Consider the following 14,407-nt stretch of genomic DNA (forward strand, 5'->3'; position numbering starts at 1 on the left):
AGGCAGCCCAGACCCGGTTTCAAAATGACCCCCAAATCTGTTTAACAAAATAATAAATAACATTGCAAGGGGGTAGGGGAGGACAGTAATCCAGAAGGAGGGGCCCGCGAGAAATCGGAGCCGCTCGCGGTTACATTTTGGCCAAATTCAATTCCTGGCCTTGACGGGCCTCAGTTTCCCCACCTGGACAGGGCGGTGTTAACTTTCCTGCCCCCTTCTCCTGCCGCCTCCCTCCCAGCTCCGCAAACGGGAGGCAGGGAAGGGGAGACGGGAGAGCGCTGAAAAAATAAAAGCCATAGCGCAGGGCTCAAGACTATTTCCCCGCCTCCTGGGGCTACAGACCGCGCGCGGGCTGCGGGTTCTGGCGCGCCCTGGCGGGGGCAGCGGGGACAGCCCCCGGCTGATGCCACCCGACCAAGTGCGAGGTGCCAGCGGCCGTCCGGCCTCCGGGCAGCGGCCATCTTGGTAAAGGCAAGGCTCTAGGTTGCCTGTACCTGCCCCTTCCGGCTCAGTGAGCACCAGGGTAGAGTCTTTATGGACTCTACGCTTCTTCTTTTTTTTTAAATTGATTTTTTACAGAGAGGATGGGAGAGAGATAGAGAGTTAGAAACATCGATGAGAGGGAAACATCCATCAGCTGCCTCCTGCACACCCCCGACTGGGGATGTGCCCGCAACCAAGGTACATGCCCTTGACTGGAATCGAACCTGGAACCCTTCAGTCCACAGGCTGACGCCCTATCCACTGAGCCAAACCGGTTAGGGCAGACTATCCGCTTCTTGAAGAAAACGAATAAATGAACCTCGGCTTGGGGCCGGAGATCGGCCGGCACTTCCTTTACCAAGATGGCGGCAGCGCGGATACGTCATCAGCGCGCGCCGCCGGGAGCGCAGCACGCAAGCCCCGCGATGACTTCACAGAGGAGCGACCTGACCGGCGCCGGGGGCAGGAGGTAGGAGCGGCCGTGTGCGGGCGGAACTGGGGTTCGGGGGGCGGGGTGCGGGTGGGCCGGGTGGGCGCCTGGGCCTGGGACCGTCCCCGAGGAGGGCGAGAGGTGGGGTGGTCGGGGCGGGCGCACTTCCGGCGCCCAGTCGCGGAGGCTGCCGCGGGGGCTGTGCTCATTAACCACAGCTCGCGACGGAAACCCAGAGGGACAGCGGCGTGTTCGAGTCCGCCCAGCTCCGGCCCTGCCCTTGAGCAGCTCGCAGGCTGGGGGATGACAGAGCTCCGTCCCCGGCTTCTTGCAGTGGGATCAGGACGGGAGCGAGGGACGGTGGGGCGGGCGAGCCCAGAAGGGAGGGCCGGAGGGCTTCTTGGAGGAGGAGGCGTTGCGCTTCATCTCTTCTCTCTTACCTTCACATCCAAGCAATTTTGTGGTTCTTGATTCCCACCTGAGTGTACCCCCTGTCCAGCCAGAGCCACTCCCCGGATCCCTGCTCGAGCTCCCTGCTTCTGTCTCCTCCCCACTCCCCATCCCAATTTACTTCCTCACCAACCTCAGAGGGTTCCTTCCCATAGGTCTGCGCCTCCGGGCTCTAGCACCCTCCTCACCCTCCCATCACCCTGGAGTACAAATCCCTCCTCCTAGCCTGCCTGCCCCACATTCCTGGGGGCGAGGATTTTCCTCTCCTTTAGACTTTTTCCTGGATAGCTCATCCAGGAAGTCCTTTGACACACATCTCCCAGAAGCCCCCTCCAGCACCCCCTCCCCCTTTTTTGCAGGCCCCTATCACAGCTCAGATCTCAAGTTGTCACTCTTAATGCTTATCTCCCAGACAGCCTGGCAATCCCATGTGGGCAGGAAGCCCATTGGCTCCACCTCTTTCTCCAGCATCCCCCTTGTTTTAGGTGCTTAGTACCTGCTTGCTGAATGACAAAGTGAGGGACTGTGTTCCAGAGAAGAGCTGTCTGTCTTAGTCAGCCTGGGCTGCCATAGCAAATACCACAGACCAGGCAGCTTAGACAACAGACAGTGATTTGCTCACAGTTCTGGAGGTGGGAAGTCCAAGATCAAGGTGCCAGGTAGTTTAGTTCCTGGTGCAGGCTTTTCCTGACCTGCCGACGGCCACCTTCTCCTTGTGTGCTCACATGGTGGAGGGTATGCTCTAGTGTCTTTTGCTCTTACAGGGGCACTAACCCTATTAGATTAGGGCCCCACCCTATGACCACATGAATCTTTTTTTTTTTAAGGTAGGATTTCCACCAATGTCTTCTTTTTTTTGGAAAAAAATATTTTTATTGATTTCAGAGAGGAGGGGAGAGGGAGAGAGACAGAAACATCAACAATGAGAACCCTAGCTGGTTTGGCTCAGTGGATGGCGCTCTGGCCTGCGGACTGAAGGGTCCCAGGTTCGATTTCAGTCAAGGGCACATGCCCAGGCTGTGGGCTTGATCCCCAGTATAGGGCGTGCAGGAGGCATCCGATCGATGATTCGCTCTCATCATTGATGTTTCTATCTCTCTCTCCCTCTCCCTTCCTCTCTGAAATCAATAAAAGTATATTTTTTAAAAAATACCACACAATGAGAGAGAATCATTGATTGGCTGCCTCCTGCATGCCCCCTACTGGGGATTGAGCCCTCAACCCAGGCATATGCCCTTGACTGGGAATCGAACTGGGGACCTCAGTCCATAGGACAACGCTCAACCAATTGAGCCACACCGGCCAGGGCTGACCTCATTTAATCTGTATCACCTCCTCACTGGTCCTGTCTCCAGATACAGTCACGCTGAGGGTTAGGGCTTCAGCATGGGCATTTTAGAAGGACACAAGCAATCAGTCCTGGGTTCTCAGCCTGAAGAGGGGGCCAAAAAGCCCTGCCAGGCCTTGGGTTGCAGGTGAGGATGAGATGCTGGGGCAGAGTCCCTGTGGCTGGGCCGGGTTTTCACAGGAGGAGGGGTTAGGGCGGGGTGTATTAGATGAGGGCATAGCAAGAGCAGAGTCCCAGAGGCAGGAGGGGAGGGGGTAAGTGGGAAGAACAGGAAGAAGCTGAGTTTGGACACAACCCAGCATGAAGTAAATACTGGCGGAACCCTGGAAGTCAACACTTGTTCACTCATTTGCCTAAAACGTTTACTGAGCCCTGGCTGGTAGCTCAGTTGGTTAGAGCACCATCCCCGTACACCAAGGTTGTAGATTCACTCCCTGGTAAGGGCACATACAAGAAGTAACCGATGAACGCATAAGAGGAACAATAAATCAACCTCTCTCGAGTCAATAAATACAAATTTTAAAAACACATTTATTGAGAGGAAAAAGAAAAACACTTATTGTGCAAATGAATGAGGGAACTGGGGACACGGTAGTGACCTAGGTAGTCCCAGCCCTGCCTTTATGGAGCTCCCAGCCTGGTGAGAAAAAGGGACATTTGTTAACCATATAAATCAGGGGTCCTCAAACTTTTTAAACGGGGCCAGTTCACTGTCCCTCGGACCGTTGGAGGGCCGGACTATAGTTTAAAAACTAGTCGGCTGCTAAGCAACAGGCAGCGGCGGCAAAAACACTCGGCGGGCCGGATAAATGTTTTCGGCGGGCCACATGTAGCCCGCGGGCCGTAGTTTGAGGACCCCTGATATACATGAACGGAAAGCAACCCAGACAAGGATCTCAAAGAAAAGTTTGAGGTCTAAGAGTCAAGGGGACCCAGGGAAGGCTTCTTGAAGGATGCAAGAAGTTTAAATAGGAGTTAACTAGGTACAAAGAGGAACAAAGAATAGCCAGGTAGAGCGCACAGCAAGTGCAAAGGCACTGAGGTGGGGACCCTCTTGACATATTTGAAAAATAGCAAGGAGGCTGGTGTGCCTGCTGCAGGATTCATAAGGGAGAAATGGAGGGACTCACACTGGAGTAGGGGGTGAGGCATGTTCTCATCTGTAACTTGGACAGTAATCCCCACTCCGTGTGCTTCCCTGGGGAATCTGGAGAGGGTTTCTGTTGTAGATGCTCAGTGATGGATGCTGGATTTAGTGTGGGGAAGGACTAGAATCACCCCCACATCTCAAATAAGAAAACTGGGGTTTGAAGGGAAATACATCAATTAGGATTACAGAGCCGAGGACTCAACCCTGAGTCTCCTGGATCCACTGATCCCCAGTCTGTCCCGTTCTTCCTCATGGGGTTTGCTTCCCATCTGAGGGAATGATGGTGATGCAACCGGCAGAGCCGGAGGTTTGATCGGATAAAGCTGTGTGTGTTCTAAACCAGTGGTCGGCAAACTGCGGCCCCTTGAGTGTGGCTCTTCCACAAATACCATGTATTCCACAGCCTGGAGGGACTGTCCTTCTGTGTCAAGTGAGGGGCCCTAGTGGCTTCTGAGTCCTGATCTGTGTTGATGTTCCCTGAGGGACCTGCCAGGACCCTAGGGTGGAGCAGTGATACAGAGCATGGAGTCCGGCCTGGCCAGTATAGTTCAGTTGTTGAGCATCTGCCTATGAACCAGGAGGTCAACGGTTCGATTCCCAGCCAGGGCACATGCCCGGGTTTCGGGCTCAATCCCCAGAAGGGGGCCTGCAGGAGGCAGCCCATCAATGATTCTCTCTCATCATTGATGTTTTTATCTCTCTCTCCCTCTCCCTTCTTCTCTGAAATAAATTTTTTAAAAAGGAGCATGGAGTTGGGACTGAGGAGCTAGGCATGGGTTGGAATCCAGGCCCCTTCACTAACCCCCTGTATGGCTCTCAGCCTGTCACTTAACCTTTCAAAGCCTCAGATTTCTCACGTGTAAATGGGCACCTGATGAGGTACCTCAGCGTTCCCACCTTCGAATGGGAACAGGGACAGTCCCCATGATTAAGGTTGTGGGACATTTGTTTGAGTTGGTCCATGTAAAGTGCTTGGTGGAGGATGTCTTTGCTGCTGCTGGGGATGAAATGGTTTAGAACAGTGGTCGGCAAACTGCGGCTCTCGAGCCACATGCGGCTCTTTGGCCCCTTGCGTGTGGCCACGAAGTTTCAATCGCACTGTACGTGTGCGCCCGCACATGTATTTGTGGAAGAGCCACACTCAAGGGGCCGCAGTTTGCCGACCACTGGTTTAGAACACACACAGCTTTATCCCATCAAACCTCCGGCTCTGCCCGTTGCATCATCATCATCCCCTCAGTGTTCGGTGCCGCCCACCTGACAGCCAGGGAGGGCTCTGGAACCAACTAATCAGAAAGTGTTCCTGCCCTGCTCAAGGCTGCCTTGTAACTCCCTGGTGCCTGAATATAGCCTCATTCTTGCCTCGAGGCCTTTGCATGTGTCGTGCCCTTCACCCTGTATCCTCACCCCTTTATCCTCACAGGGCTGCCTTCAACCCATCCTTCAGGTCTCAGCCGGGCTGTCACCCACCAGGGTGGTGGGAACTCACTAAGACGCTGCCTGTAAAGCACTTGGCCCGGCGCGCACAACTGCTGCAAACAGGAGCTGATATTAGCGTTTCTGCCGAGGGCTCATAGATAGCAGCTTCCTCCCACCAGTCACCCCGCTGAGAGTTCGGACTTAGAGGTTGCCTGTCCTAAGTCGGGATGGCCCCACATTCCCTCCCCTTTATTCTTGGATGCTGGGCCCATTTCTCCAAGGCTCTGCGAGGTGAGGATGACATAGGAAGGATGTGCATCAGCCCATTTCCCAAATGAGGAAAACTGAGGCCCAGAGGGCATGTGCCCTGGGCCACACAGCACTTCGTCCTCACCTGAAAGGCAGACTTTGGAGGTGACACTCCAAGCTCAGCCCCGTGTGACCTGGCCAGGTACCTCGGCTTTCCTGTCTGAGAATGGGAATAAGAACAGTCCCCACATTTACGGCTTTGGGGCATTCATTGAATTGGCCCATATAAAGTTCTTAGCAGAGGGCTGGGCACAGGGAAGTAGCTGGGACTCGCACAGACCATGTGCCCCCCAGACAGCAGCTTCATGATTGTTGCAGCACCTCCCAGCTGTGTGAGCCGGGGCTGGGTCCTTCTTTGCCGTTCACGGCGCTGCTGGCCCAGGATGGGGGGGACTGAGCCTCAGGGTTGTGGGACCCAGGAACAGAAGCCTCGAGGGGGCAGACTGGCCTGTAGAAGTCCACACGAGCATGACTCACAAGAGCTAAAAAGTGGAGAGAACCCAGATGTCCACCGGGGGTTGGGTGGATAAACAAAAGAGCCATTCTCACAGAGGAATGTTATTTAGCCATAAAAAGGGATGAAGCCCTGACTCACGTTACAATGTGGATGATCCTGGAAAACATGCTGAGTGAAGGAAGCCAGATGCAGACCACGTGTGATTCCATCTCTATGCAGCGTCCAGAACAGGCAAATCCATAGGGACACAAAGCAGATTATTGGTTGCCAGGGACTGGGGGAAGGAGGGACGTGGGGGGGATAGGAATGTTCTGGAACTAGTTAGAGGCGGTGATTATACAACATTGTGAATGTATGAAATGCCACTGAATTGTACATGGAAAACGGTTCATTTTTTAAAAAGCGAAATCGCTAAGTCTGAGCCCTTGTTTTACAGACGACGCTAGTGAGGCCCAAGGGGGTCCCGGCTGCCCAGGAGTGAGTCTGGGGCTCCTGGAGATGGGTGCCCCTGACTCACTGGTCCCCACCCTCCTCCCACAGCCTGCTGAGGGATGCCCAAGAAGTTCCAGGGCGAGAACACCAAGTCAGCAGCAGCCCGGGCACGGAGGGCTGAGGCTAAGGCGGCGGCGGATGCCCGGAAGCACAAGGAGCTGGAGGATGCCTACTGGAAGGATGAGGACAAACACGTCATGAGGAAGGAGCAGCGCAAGGTTGGGGGGCCCTGGGCTGCTGTGCCTGTGGCTGAGACAGGCATTCATGGGAGAAGGTGGTGGGAGGCCTCTGGGGCTTTGGCCTGAAGGGCAAGGAGCCACTAAACCCGGAGCAGGGGCAGGGAGGGAGGCAGAAGCAACAGCTCATGCAAAGGTCCTGAGGTGGCCAGGACTTGGCACGTTGGAAGAACAGCAAGGCAGCCACCGCCCTCCATGGGCTCGTTTCTCTTCTTCATGTGATGCCAGGGTCAGGTTACACTGGCAGTTCTCACTTGGGTGATTCTGCATCCAGGGAACACCTGACAACATCTGGAGACTTTATATATATATATATATATATATATATATATATATATATATATATATATATATATATATATTTTATTGATTTCAGAGAGGAAGGGAGAGGGAGAGAGAGATAGAAACAACAACGATGAGAGAGAATCATTGATCGGCTGCCTCCTGCACACCCCCTACTGGGGATCAAGCCTGCAACCTGGGCATGTGCCCTTGACTGGAATCGAACCTGGGACCCTTCAGTCTGAGGCCAACACTCTATCCACTGAGCCAAGCCAGTGAGGGCATGGAGACATTTTTGGTTGTCACAACTGGTTGGTGGAGGGTGTTCCTGGCATCTAATGGGTGAGGCCAGGCATGCGACTGGGCCACTAGCAAAGAATGAGCCAGCCCAGACATCAGCAGAACCGAGGCTGGGAAGTTCTGGATAGACTCCCACTTGTGACCTGCTGACCTGGGCCTGCAGGATCTCCCAGGAGTTTATGAAAACACAGAAGAGGGCAGAGATGGCTGGCTCTCCCTGATGGGCCCCAGTGCCAGGCACACAATGGGTGCTTAATTGTCTGGGAATGTTTGAGGGCTGGTGCTTACCTGTCCTGCCCAGTAGGTGGCACCAGAGACCCGCAGAACACGTCCTGGTTCCTGGGCTGGTCCCGCCTGCCTAGGATCCTGGGGGATGCGATGGTGACTCCAGGCAGAGAACAGGGGTTTCCTCCGTTGGAAAACTGATAAAGGTTGTGGAAAGTAGCAGTGCTGATGCAGTCCCTGCACACCTAGATCATGGGGTGCCTGGGCACTTTTGAGAGTTTTCCCATTGTCTTTCTGTGCAGGACTGGATCCTGCCTTGTTGTTAGTGGACATTGAATGTCACTGGTTCCCTCCACTCCTCTTCACGTGCTACGTTGGGTTTGTGGTGGTGGGGTCTTTAAACTTTTTGATTGTCAGCATTTTGACAACATAGCAAAGTTGAAAACCCAAAGGGAAAAATCAGTGTCCGCCAAAGACCCATTATGCAGACAGAGAAGCCAGAAACCTTTTGACAGTCTGGGCCCGGGGAGCCCTCCCCAGGCCTTCGCTTTGGGCCGTGGGGTCATCCCCATCCTCCAGATGAGGAAACTAAGGCTCAGAACACAGTGGCCTTGCCTGAGGTGCCTGAGCACAGAAGTGGGAGCCCCAGAAGCTATACTCAAACACCCTTGACCGTTAAACCTGCCCACACACACTTTTGTGCCACGCAGGCAGGATGGAAGCTCAGTGGGTATCCTCAGGCACATCAACCCCTCTCCTGGGACATTTAGTCCAGCCACGGGAGTGTCCTGGGGAATTGCAGGCAGGGACCATCCCGGAGGCATGGGAGGCAGATGGCAGAATTGTAGGCAAGTGAGGGGGCCCGCAGTGCAGAACCCAGCCAAAGGCCACACACACTACAATGGGACCTCACTCTGTCCCCTGGAGCAGTGGAAGGGCAGTGACCAAGGATAAGTTCTTAGGCCAGATGTCCCCTCGTCCCACTGGCATCTGGGTCTCCGTGGGGAGCCATGGTGCCATCAGTCCCATCCACTGTGATGTTAGACTGGGGACAGTGCCTCCTCCAAGGTCTCTGTACCCAAAAGGGCAGAACTCTTGCCCCAGCTCGCAAATGGATTCAGACCCTCTGTGGCTCCTGTCGCCTTTGGAATCCAATACAAACTGTGCCCCAAGCCCTTGAGGCTCCTAAGCTGCCCCACCCCCAACTCCACACACACACTTCTCCCTCTACACTTCCCATCCCCAGGTCAGCTACACCGGTTCTCTGTGCTTCTCCTCCTCATGCTGGGTGGCTCTTGCCTCAGGGTTTTTACACCTGCCACTCCCACCACCACCACCCCCCCTCCTGGCTGGCTCCTCCTCTGCCCAGGGGTCACTTTTTCCTTCCAGACCTATCCCCCACCTGTGTTGTTCCTATCCTCATATATGTTGGGCCGTCGTGCTCCCAGCCATGTCCCCTGTGTCCAACACAGGGTCTGGCACACCGCAGGGTCTCAGTCCACCTTGGTGGTGGGGTGGGGTCCACCCCTGACTGCCCCATCACCCCAGGAGGAGAAGGAGAAGCGGCGCCTGGAGCAGCTGGAGCGCAAAAAGGAGACCCAGCGCTTGCTGGAGGAGGAGGACTCGAAGCTCAAGAGCAGCAAGGCCCCCCGGGTAGCTGTGCCAAGCAAAGTCACCCGTGCCCAGATTGAGGAGACGCTCCGCAGAGACCATCAGCACAAGGAAGCCCAAGAACCAGGTGGGGCAGGGTCCCCTGTGCTCCGCCCTCTTACACAGTAAAGAATAGGCAGCGGCCCTCCCCTCCCCAGAAGCCTGGGCTCTGCGGGAAGCATGGGGGGCGTGGCCCGGAAGGCCTGCTCTGAGCGCAGGCACGCTGGGTACCTGCTCTGCACCGACCTCGGCTTGAGCGCCGCTCCTCCCCAGCATGGGGGACGCTGCCGAGGCTGCGGAGCTAGCAGCCATGTGCGAGTCTCCTCCGTGTGCCCAGCTCCAGGGGAGGGCAGAGGGCTGGGCACCGGAAGGGTAGGACCACCCCCTAGGTCGGTCCTGGAAGGGCTTCTCAGCTCAAGTCGCGTTCCTGCCATCTTTCTCCCCTCCCTTCTGTCCCCACTGTGTCTCTCTCTGGATACGTCTCTGTCACCCGGCTGGCTGCCCATCCCCAGCCGAGAAAGCCAAGAGCCACCTGGAGGTGCCACTGGAGGAAAACGTGAACCGCCGAGTGCTGGAGGAGGGCAGCTTGGAGGCGCGCACCATCGAGGACGCCATCGCGGTGCTCAGGTAGGGGGGCGGGGCCTGAGCCTCTGGGGGCGGGGCCTGAGCCTCTGGGGGCGGGGCCTGAGCCTCTGGGGGCGGGGCCTGAGTCTCTAGGGCGAGGTCGCTCCTGGGCCCCTTTGAAGTCCTGTGTCCTCCCTGCAGCGTGGCGGAGGAGGCCGGAGACAGGCACCCAGAGCGCCGCATGCGGGCTGCTTTCACCGCCTTTGAGGAGGAGCAACTGCCTCGGCTCAAGCAAGAGAACCCCAACATGCGGCTGTCGCAGCTGAAGCAGCTACTCAAGAAGGAGTGGCTGCGCTCACCAGACAACCCCATGAACCAGCGGGCCGTGCCCTTCAACACCCCCAAGTGAGCCCCGAACTGCGGGAGCAGCCCCACGAACTGGGGGAGCCGCCCTAGGGGCGGTCAGGGTCGTGATCCTGCTGCCGTCTCACCGGGTCAGGTCCCAAGGTTAGAGAGGCCCGGGCCAGTGCGTGTCCTGGGGGCTAGTTGGCATCATCAGCCATGCCTCCCGCCCAGGGTCCCTGCTGTGAGTGACACCCACCGCCCTCCCGTGTGCAGTCCTGGGCTGATGCCCAATAAAGGTGGTGGGTGAGGCAGAGTGTGTACTTGAAGTCTGGGGGGCAGGGGGATGAAGGCTGGAGTGAGGGGGGATATGCCATACACAGCCAAGGATGATAAGAGCTCCTAGCAGCACTCCTGTTGCAGCAAGCTACCTGAGACCTGTGCCTCAGGTCCAAAGGTGCTCCCTCCTGGCTGGGCCATTTGTCCAGTGAAGACCCTGTGCCGCCATTCCTGAATCTTGATGGGCTCCTGCAAGAGTGCGACTCAGAGCTTGAGGAGGCTCTGGCTCCAGGTCACTTTAGGGAATGACTCAGAGGAGAGGAGAGGCAAGTTGCTGGCATCCTAAGTCTGGGTCAGAGTCAGCGGCCAAGTCACATGCTATGCTTGGGGTCAGGCAGTGCTGGCTGCTCTGTTGTTCCAACACAGGAGGCATCTGGGGGGAGGCCTGGGCAGGCTTCCCAGAGGAGGGTTCCTCCAGAGCAGGCCTTAGTGGAAGATCAGTCAGATTCCATCACCGAGGCAGGGCACTGGGCAGGCAAAAGCCTGGAGGCTGCAGCAGGCAGGTGGGTCTGCATAGCAATAAGCATCCCTTCAGAGGCCACATGACTGGGAAGGGCTGGGTGAATCTGAACCTGGTTTCTGCTTCCAAGTGCTTAGTTACCCTTAGGGAGTCAGCAGAGAGGGAGGGCAGCTTGGAGATGGGCCCACAGGTGAGGAGTGGGGTCTAAGCATTTACCAAGTCACTGCTATGGCTCCCACTGAAGTGACACCCTCCCTGCACCCACAAGGCTGCCGGAGTCCTCCTTTCCCCCCCCCCATTCTACCCCTCCCCCCCCCCCCCCCCCCCCCCCAGCTCTAGCTCCTCCTGCCTCCTTGATCTCAGCTCCAACACAGCAGGCTTGTCTCCCCTCAGGGAATGCCGTGTTGGTTCTTCCTGCCAAATAGGCTATTCTTTCAAGTGGCAAGTCTCAGGTGCAGATCCTCATAGATACCCCCAACGGTGCGGAGTCAGGGCTAGGCCAAACGGGGCCAGGCTCTGCCCAGAGGGAGGGCGGGCCTTGAAGGATGCACAGAAGTTCTCCACAGACAAGAAACAAAAAAGGCCAAAGGAGCCACTGGAGCAAAGGCCTGGAGGTCACAACTCTACTGTTCAAGGGAGGGGTGCCATTAATAATTGGGTACAGCTGAAGTGCCGTATGTAGGGTGCCTGAGACAGTGGCAGCTGGCATAAAAACTAACCAACAGTGAGCACTGGCTTAGGCCGGGGTCCCCCAGGAGCCAACCCTGAGACGAGGACTGGAAGGCATGTGAAGGATTCAGGAGGACCCTGTGGAGGTGAGGGAAGAAAGATGGGGGAGGAGCCCTGCAGAGGGTGCCCATTAACAGGGAATGGGAGGACTAGACCAGCTGTAAGAAGCATCCCCTGAATGCTGGGCCCTGGTAATATCTCACTGAGCCCAGAGGACAGCCCTGTGAGGTGTTGGTCCCCTCTACAGATGGGAGAACTGTCACCTGCCTGTGTCATAGAGCCAGGAAGTGCCCAGAGCTGTGAGGGAACCAGCAGGGGTGGTGGTGGGGCCAAGAATCAGGGGTGAAGGTGTCTGCCAATAAGCATTGCAGGAGTCCAGATGGCTCCCCACAAATGGAGGCCTCTGCCTCTTACCTCTAGGACCTTAGGCCAGGGACTTAGTGGGTTTGAGCCTGTTAACTCCTGTGTACAGTGAGACTAAAACAGTACCTGCCCCTGAGCTATCTCGAGAACCAACAAGATGGTGCGAGGGGAGGGCATATCTTGAAGGACTTGGCAAGGGAGCCTCTGGCATGGCTATGATGGGTCTTTGGGGCCTGGGATAAGGGAAGATCAGGGACCAATGGTGATTCACCCTAGGAAGGAACCCTCCAGGCTGAGGAATGGGGCTCCACGCGATAGGCAGTTGTGTGGCTAGGGGAGGAAGTGGATTGGAGCTGAGGAGTTGTGCTCGGCAAGCCCGGCTTGGGGACCTGAAGGGGGACAGCCAGCCAACTAGAGAGTAATGATAAAATTCAGGGCAGGAGCTGAGAGGACCGCCGTCAGCCCCTAAACGTGAAGATGTGGGTAATAACGTCTGTTCCCTTAGACCAGTGGTCGGCAAACTCATTAGTCAACAGAGCCAAATACCAACAGTACAACGACTGAAATTTCTTTTGAGAGCCAAATTTTTAAAACTTAAACTATATAGGTAGGTCCATTGTTATTAACTTAATTAGGGTATGCCTAAGGCTTAGGAAGAGCCACACGCAAGGGGCCAAAGAGCCGCGTGTGGCTCTCGAGCCGCAGTTTGCCGACCACGGCCTTAGACCAGTGGTTCTCAACCTTGGCTGCACATTAGAATCACCTGAAAGAACCAGAATTTCCGGAGGATGAGGCCCAGAAACCAGGATTTTAAAAAGATTCCCAGGTGATTCTAATGTGCAGCCAAGGTTGAGAACCACTGCCTTAGACAGAAAAGCCCCTTCTCTCTCCGCCCCGCGAAACCCCGAGCGCGCACGTGCGCGCCGGCAGGAAGGAATCCCCGGCCTGTCGCGGTGGCGGGAGGGAGCGTGAATTGGGAGTTCCCAGCGCTTCCAGACCTCCCCGCCCGCGGAGCCGGGACGACCTTGCGGGGCCGAGGGTCCGCCGAGTGCGCACTGCGCCTGCGCGGGGCCGGGGGTGGGGGGCGGAATCTCCACGCTTCAGGGCTTTCCCGTTGCGCGCGAGCGGCGGGGAGGGAACGCCGCGTCCAGCGCGCATGCGTCGAGCCCTGCCGGTGGGCCAGGGAATCCTCACCCGCCGCAGTGCGCCCGGGGGGCGGGGCGGGGAATCCGGCTCAAACCGGAGCGGGGTTCGCCTTAGTCCTGGAGGTGGCGGGCGGAGGGAGAGAGAGCAGGGTCTTCCCCAGGTTCCCGCTCCGGCCCTCGCCGTTGCCTTGGCAACTTGGCGCGCGGGCTGCAATGCGGAGGCGGCCTCGGGGAAGCCGAACTGCTGTGCGCCTGCGTGGAGCTCAGCGCCGGTGGCCGGGGTTTCCCTTCGTGCTCCCGGGGGATCCGCAGGGGAGGATGCGGGGAGGAGAGGAGAGGGTGGCGCTGTGGGAGAGGGTGAGCGAGGGGAGAGGGGCTGTGGAGGAGGGAAGGGTTGCGGGGAAGGTTGGGGGAAATGCGCAGGGTGGGGATGGTAGGGAGAGGGGTGCAGGAGGAGGAGGGGCTGGGGAGAGCGCAGAGGGAGACGGACAACAAAGGAAGAGGGAGGGGAGGGGGACCTTGGGGAGCAGTTAAGGAAGAGGGACCATGTGAGGACAAAGAGAAGCCTATGAAGGTAGCACGGGGGTGGGGGTGTTGTGCGGGTGATGGGAAGAGAGACTGGGACGGACACCTCTGGAGCCCCAACCCTACCCCAGCAAACCCCAGAAGATCCCAGCCTAAGGTCTCCAGGGAAAAAAAGTACAGGATGCCCAGTTAAATAATGAATATAATTTATATGATTATAAATAGGTTCCATTTCGTGCCCAATATATTATCTGGCAGCCCTAATCTTGGTCGGGCGTCCCCCCTTCCCCCCTCCCCCGCTCCCCCCCTCCCCGGCCTTTGAGGTCCTTTGAGTCTTTCTGAAAGCCACGGGAACAGATGATGTCTTTGTCTCTCACCTCCCTGGTTCCCTACAGCCCATTCCCTATGCCCTCTCCCAGCCTCCTGGATTTCAACACCAGCCTGAGGTGGAGTCGTGGCCAGGTAGTGAATTTCACAAAGGCGTGGCACTAACAGGCACCTTCAAGGGCCTTCTCTCTTCCCCCAACCCAAACCCTCTGCCTTGGGCCTGGCCCTGCTGAGGCAAAATGTCCCAGCTCATCCTGACAGTCATCACCTCCTGGAACCTCCAGGGCTCCCGACTCTCTGCCTGCTCCCCAGGAATCCCCACCGGCCAGGCTCATGATCAATCTCTGGGCACGTAGCACATAGAAGGTGCTTGAAAAACATT

At 56.9% G+C, this 14,407-nt stretch overlaps 1 protein-coding gene across 1 annotated transcript; it reads left to right on the forward strand.

Annotated features, from left to right (window-relative positions):
- The first annotated feature begins 798 nt into the window (after positions 1-798).
- On the forward strand, positions 799-10,451 carry CCDC124 (coiled-coil domain containing 124). Its single transcript, XM_036314441.1, has 5 exons — positions 799-952; positions 6,587-6,756; positions 9,130-9,319; positions 9,744-9,858; positions 9,997-10,451. The coding sequence occupies exons 2-5, from the start codon at positions 6,598-6,600 to the stop codon at positions 10,202-10,204; spliced, it is 672 nt and encodes a 223-aa protein (XP_036170334.1). The 5' UTR covers positions 799-952; positions 6,587-6,597; the 3' UTR covers positions 10,205-10,451.
- Positions 10,452-14,407: the final 3,956 nt, after the last annotated feature.

The sequence above is a fragment of the Myotis myotis genome, unplaced genomic scaffold, assembly GCF_014108235.1.
Source record: "Myotis myotis isolate mMyoMyo1 unplaced genomic scaffold, mMyoMyo1.p scaffold_m19_p_6, whole genome shotgun sequence".
In the NCBI taxonomy this organism is placed as follows: domain Eukaryota; kingdom Metazoa; phylum Chordata; class Mammalia; order Chiroptera; family Vespertilionidae; genus Myotis; species Myotis myotis.

Bases quoted from the DNA above. Each gene is read 5' to 3' on its own strand.
- CCDC124 (XM_036314441.1), top strand. From the start codon at position 6,598: ATGCCCAAGAAGTTCCAGGGCGAGAACACCAAGTCAGCAGCAGCCCGG. The intron at 6,757-9,129 runs GTTGGGGGGCCC...CCATCACCCCAG, and splicing joins TGAGGAAGGAGCAGCGCAAG to GAGGAGAAGGAGAAGCGGCG. The intron at 9,859-9,996 runs GTAGGGGGGCGG...TCCTCCCTGCAG, and splicing joins GACGCCATCGCGGTGCTCAG to CGTGGCGGAGGAGGCCGGAG.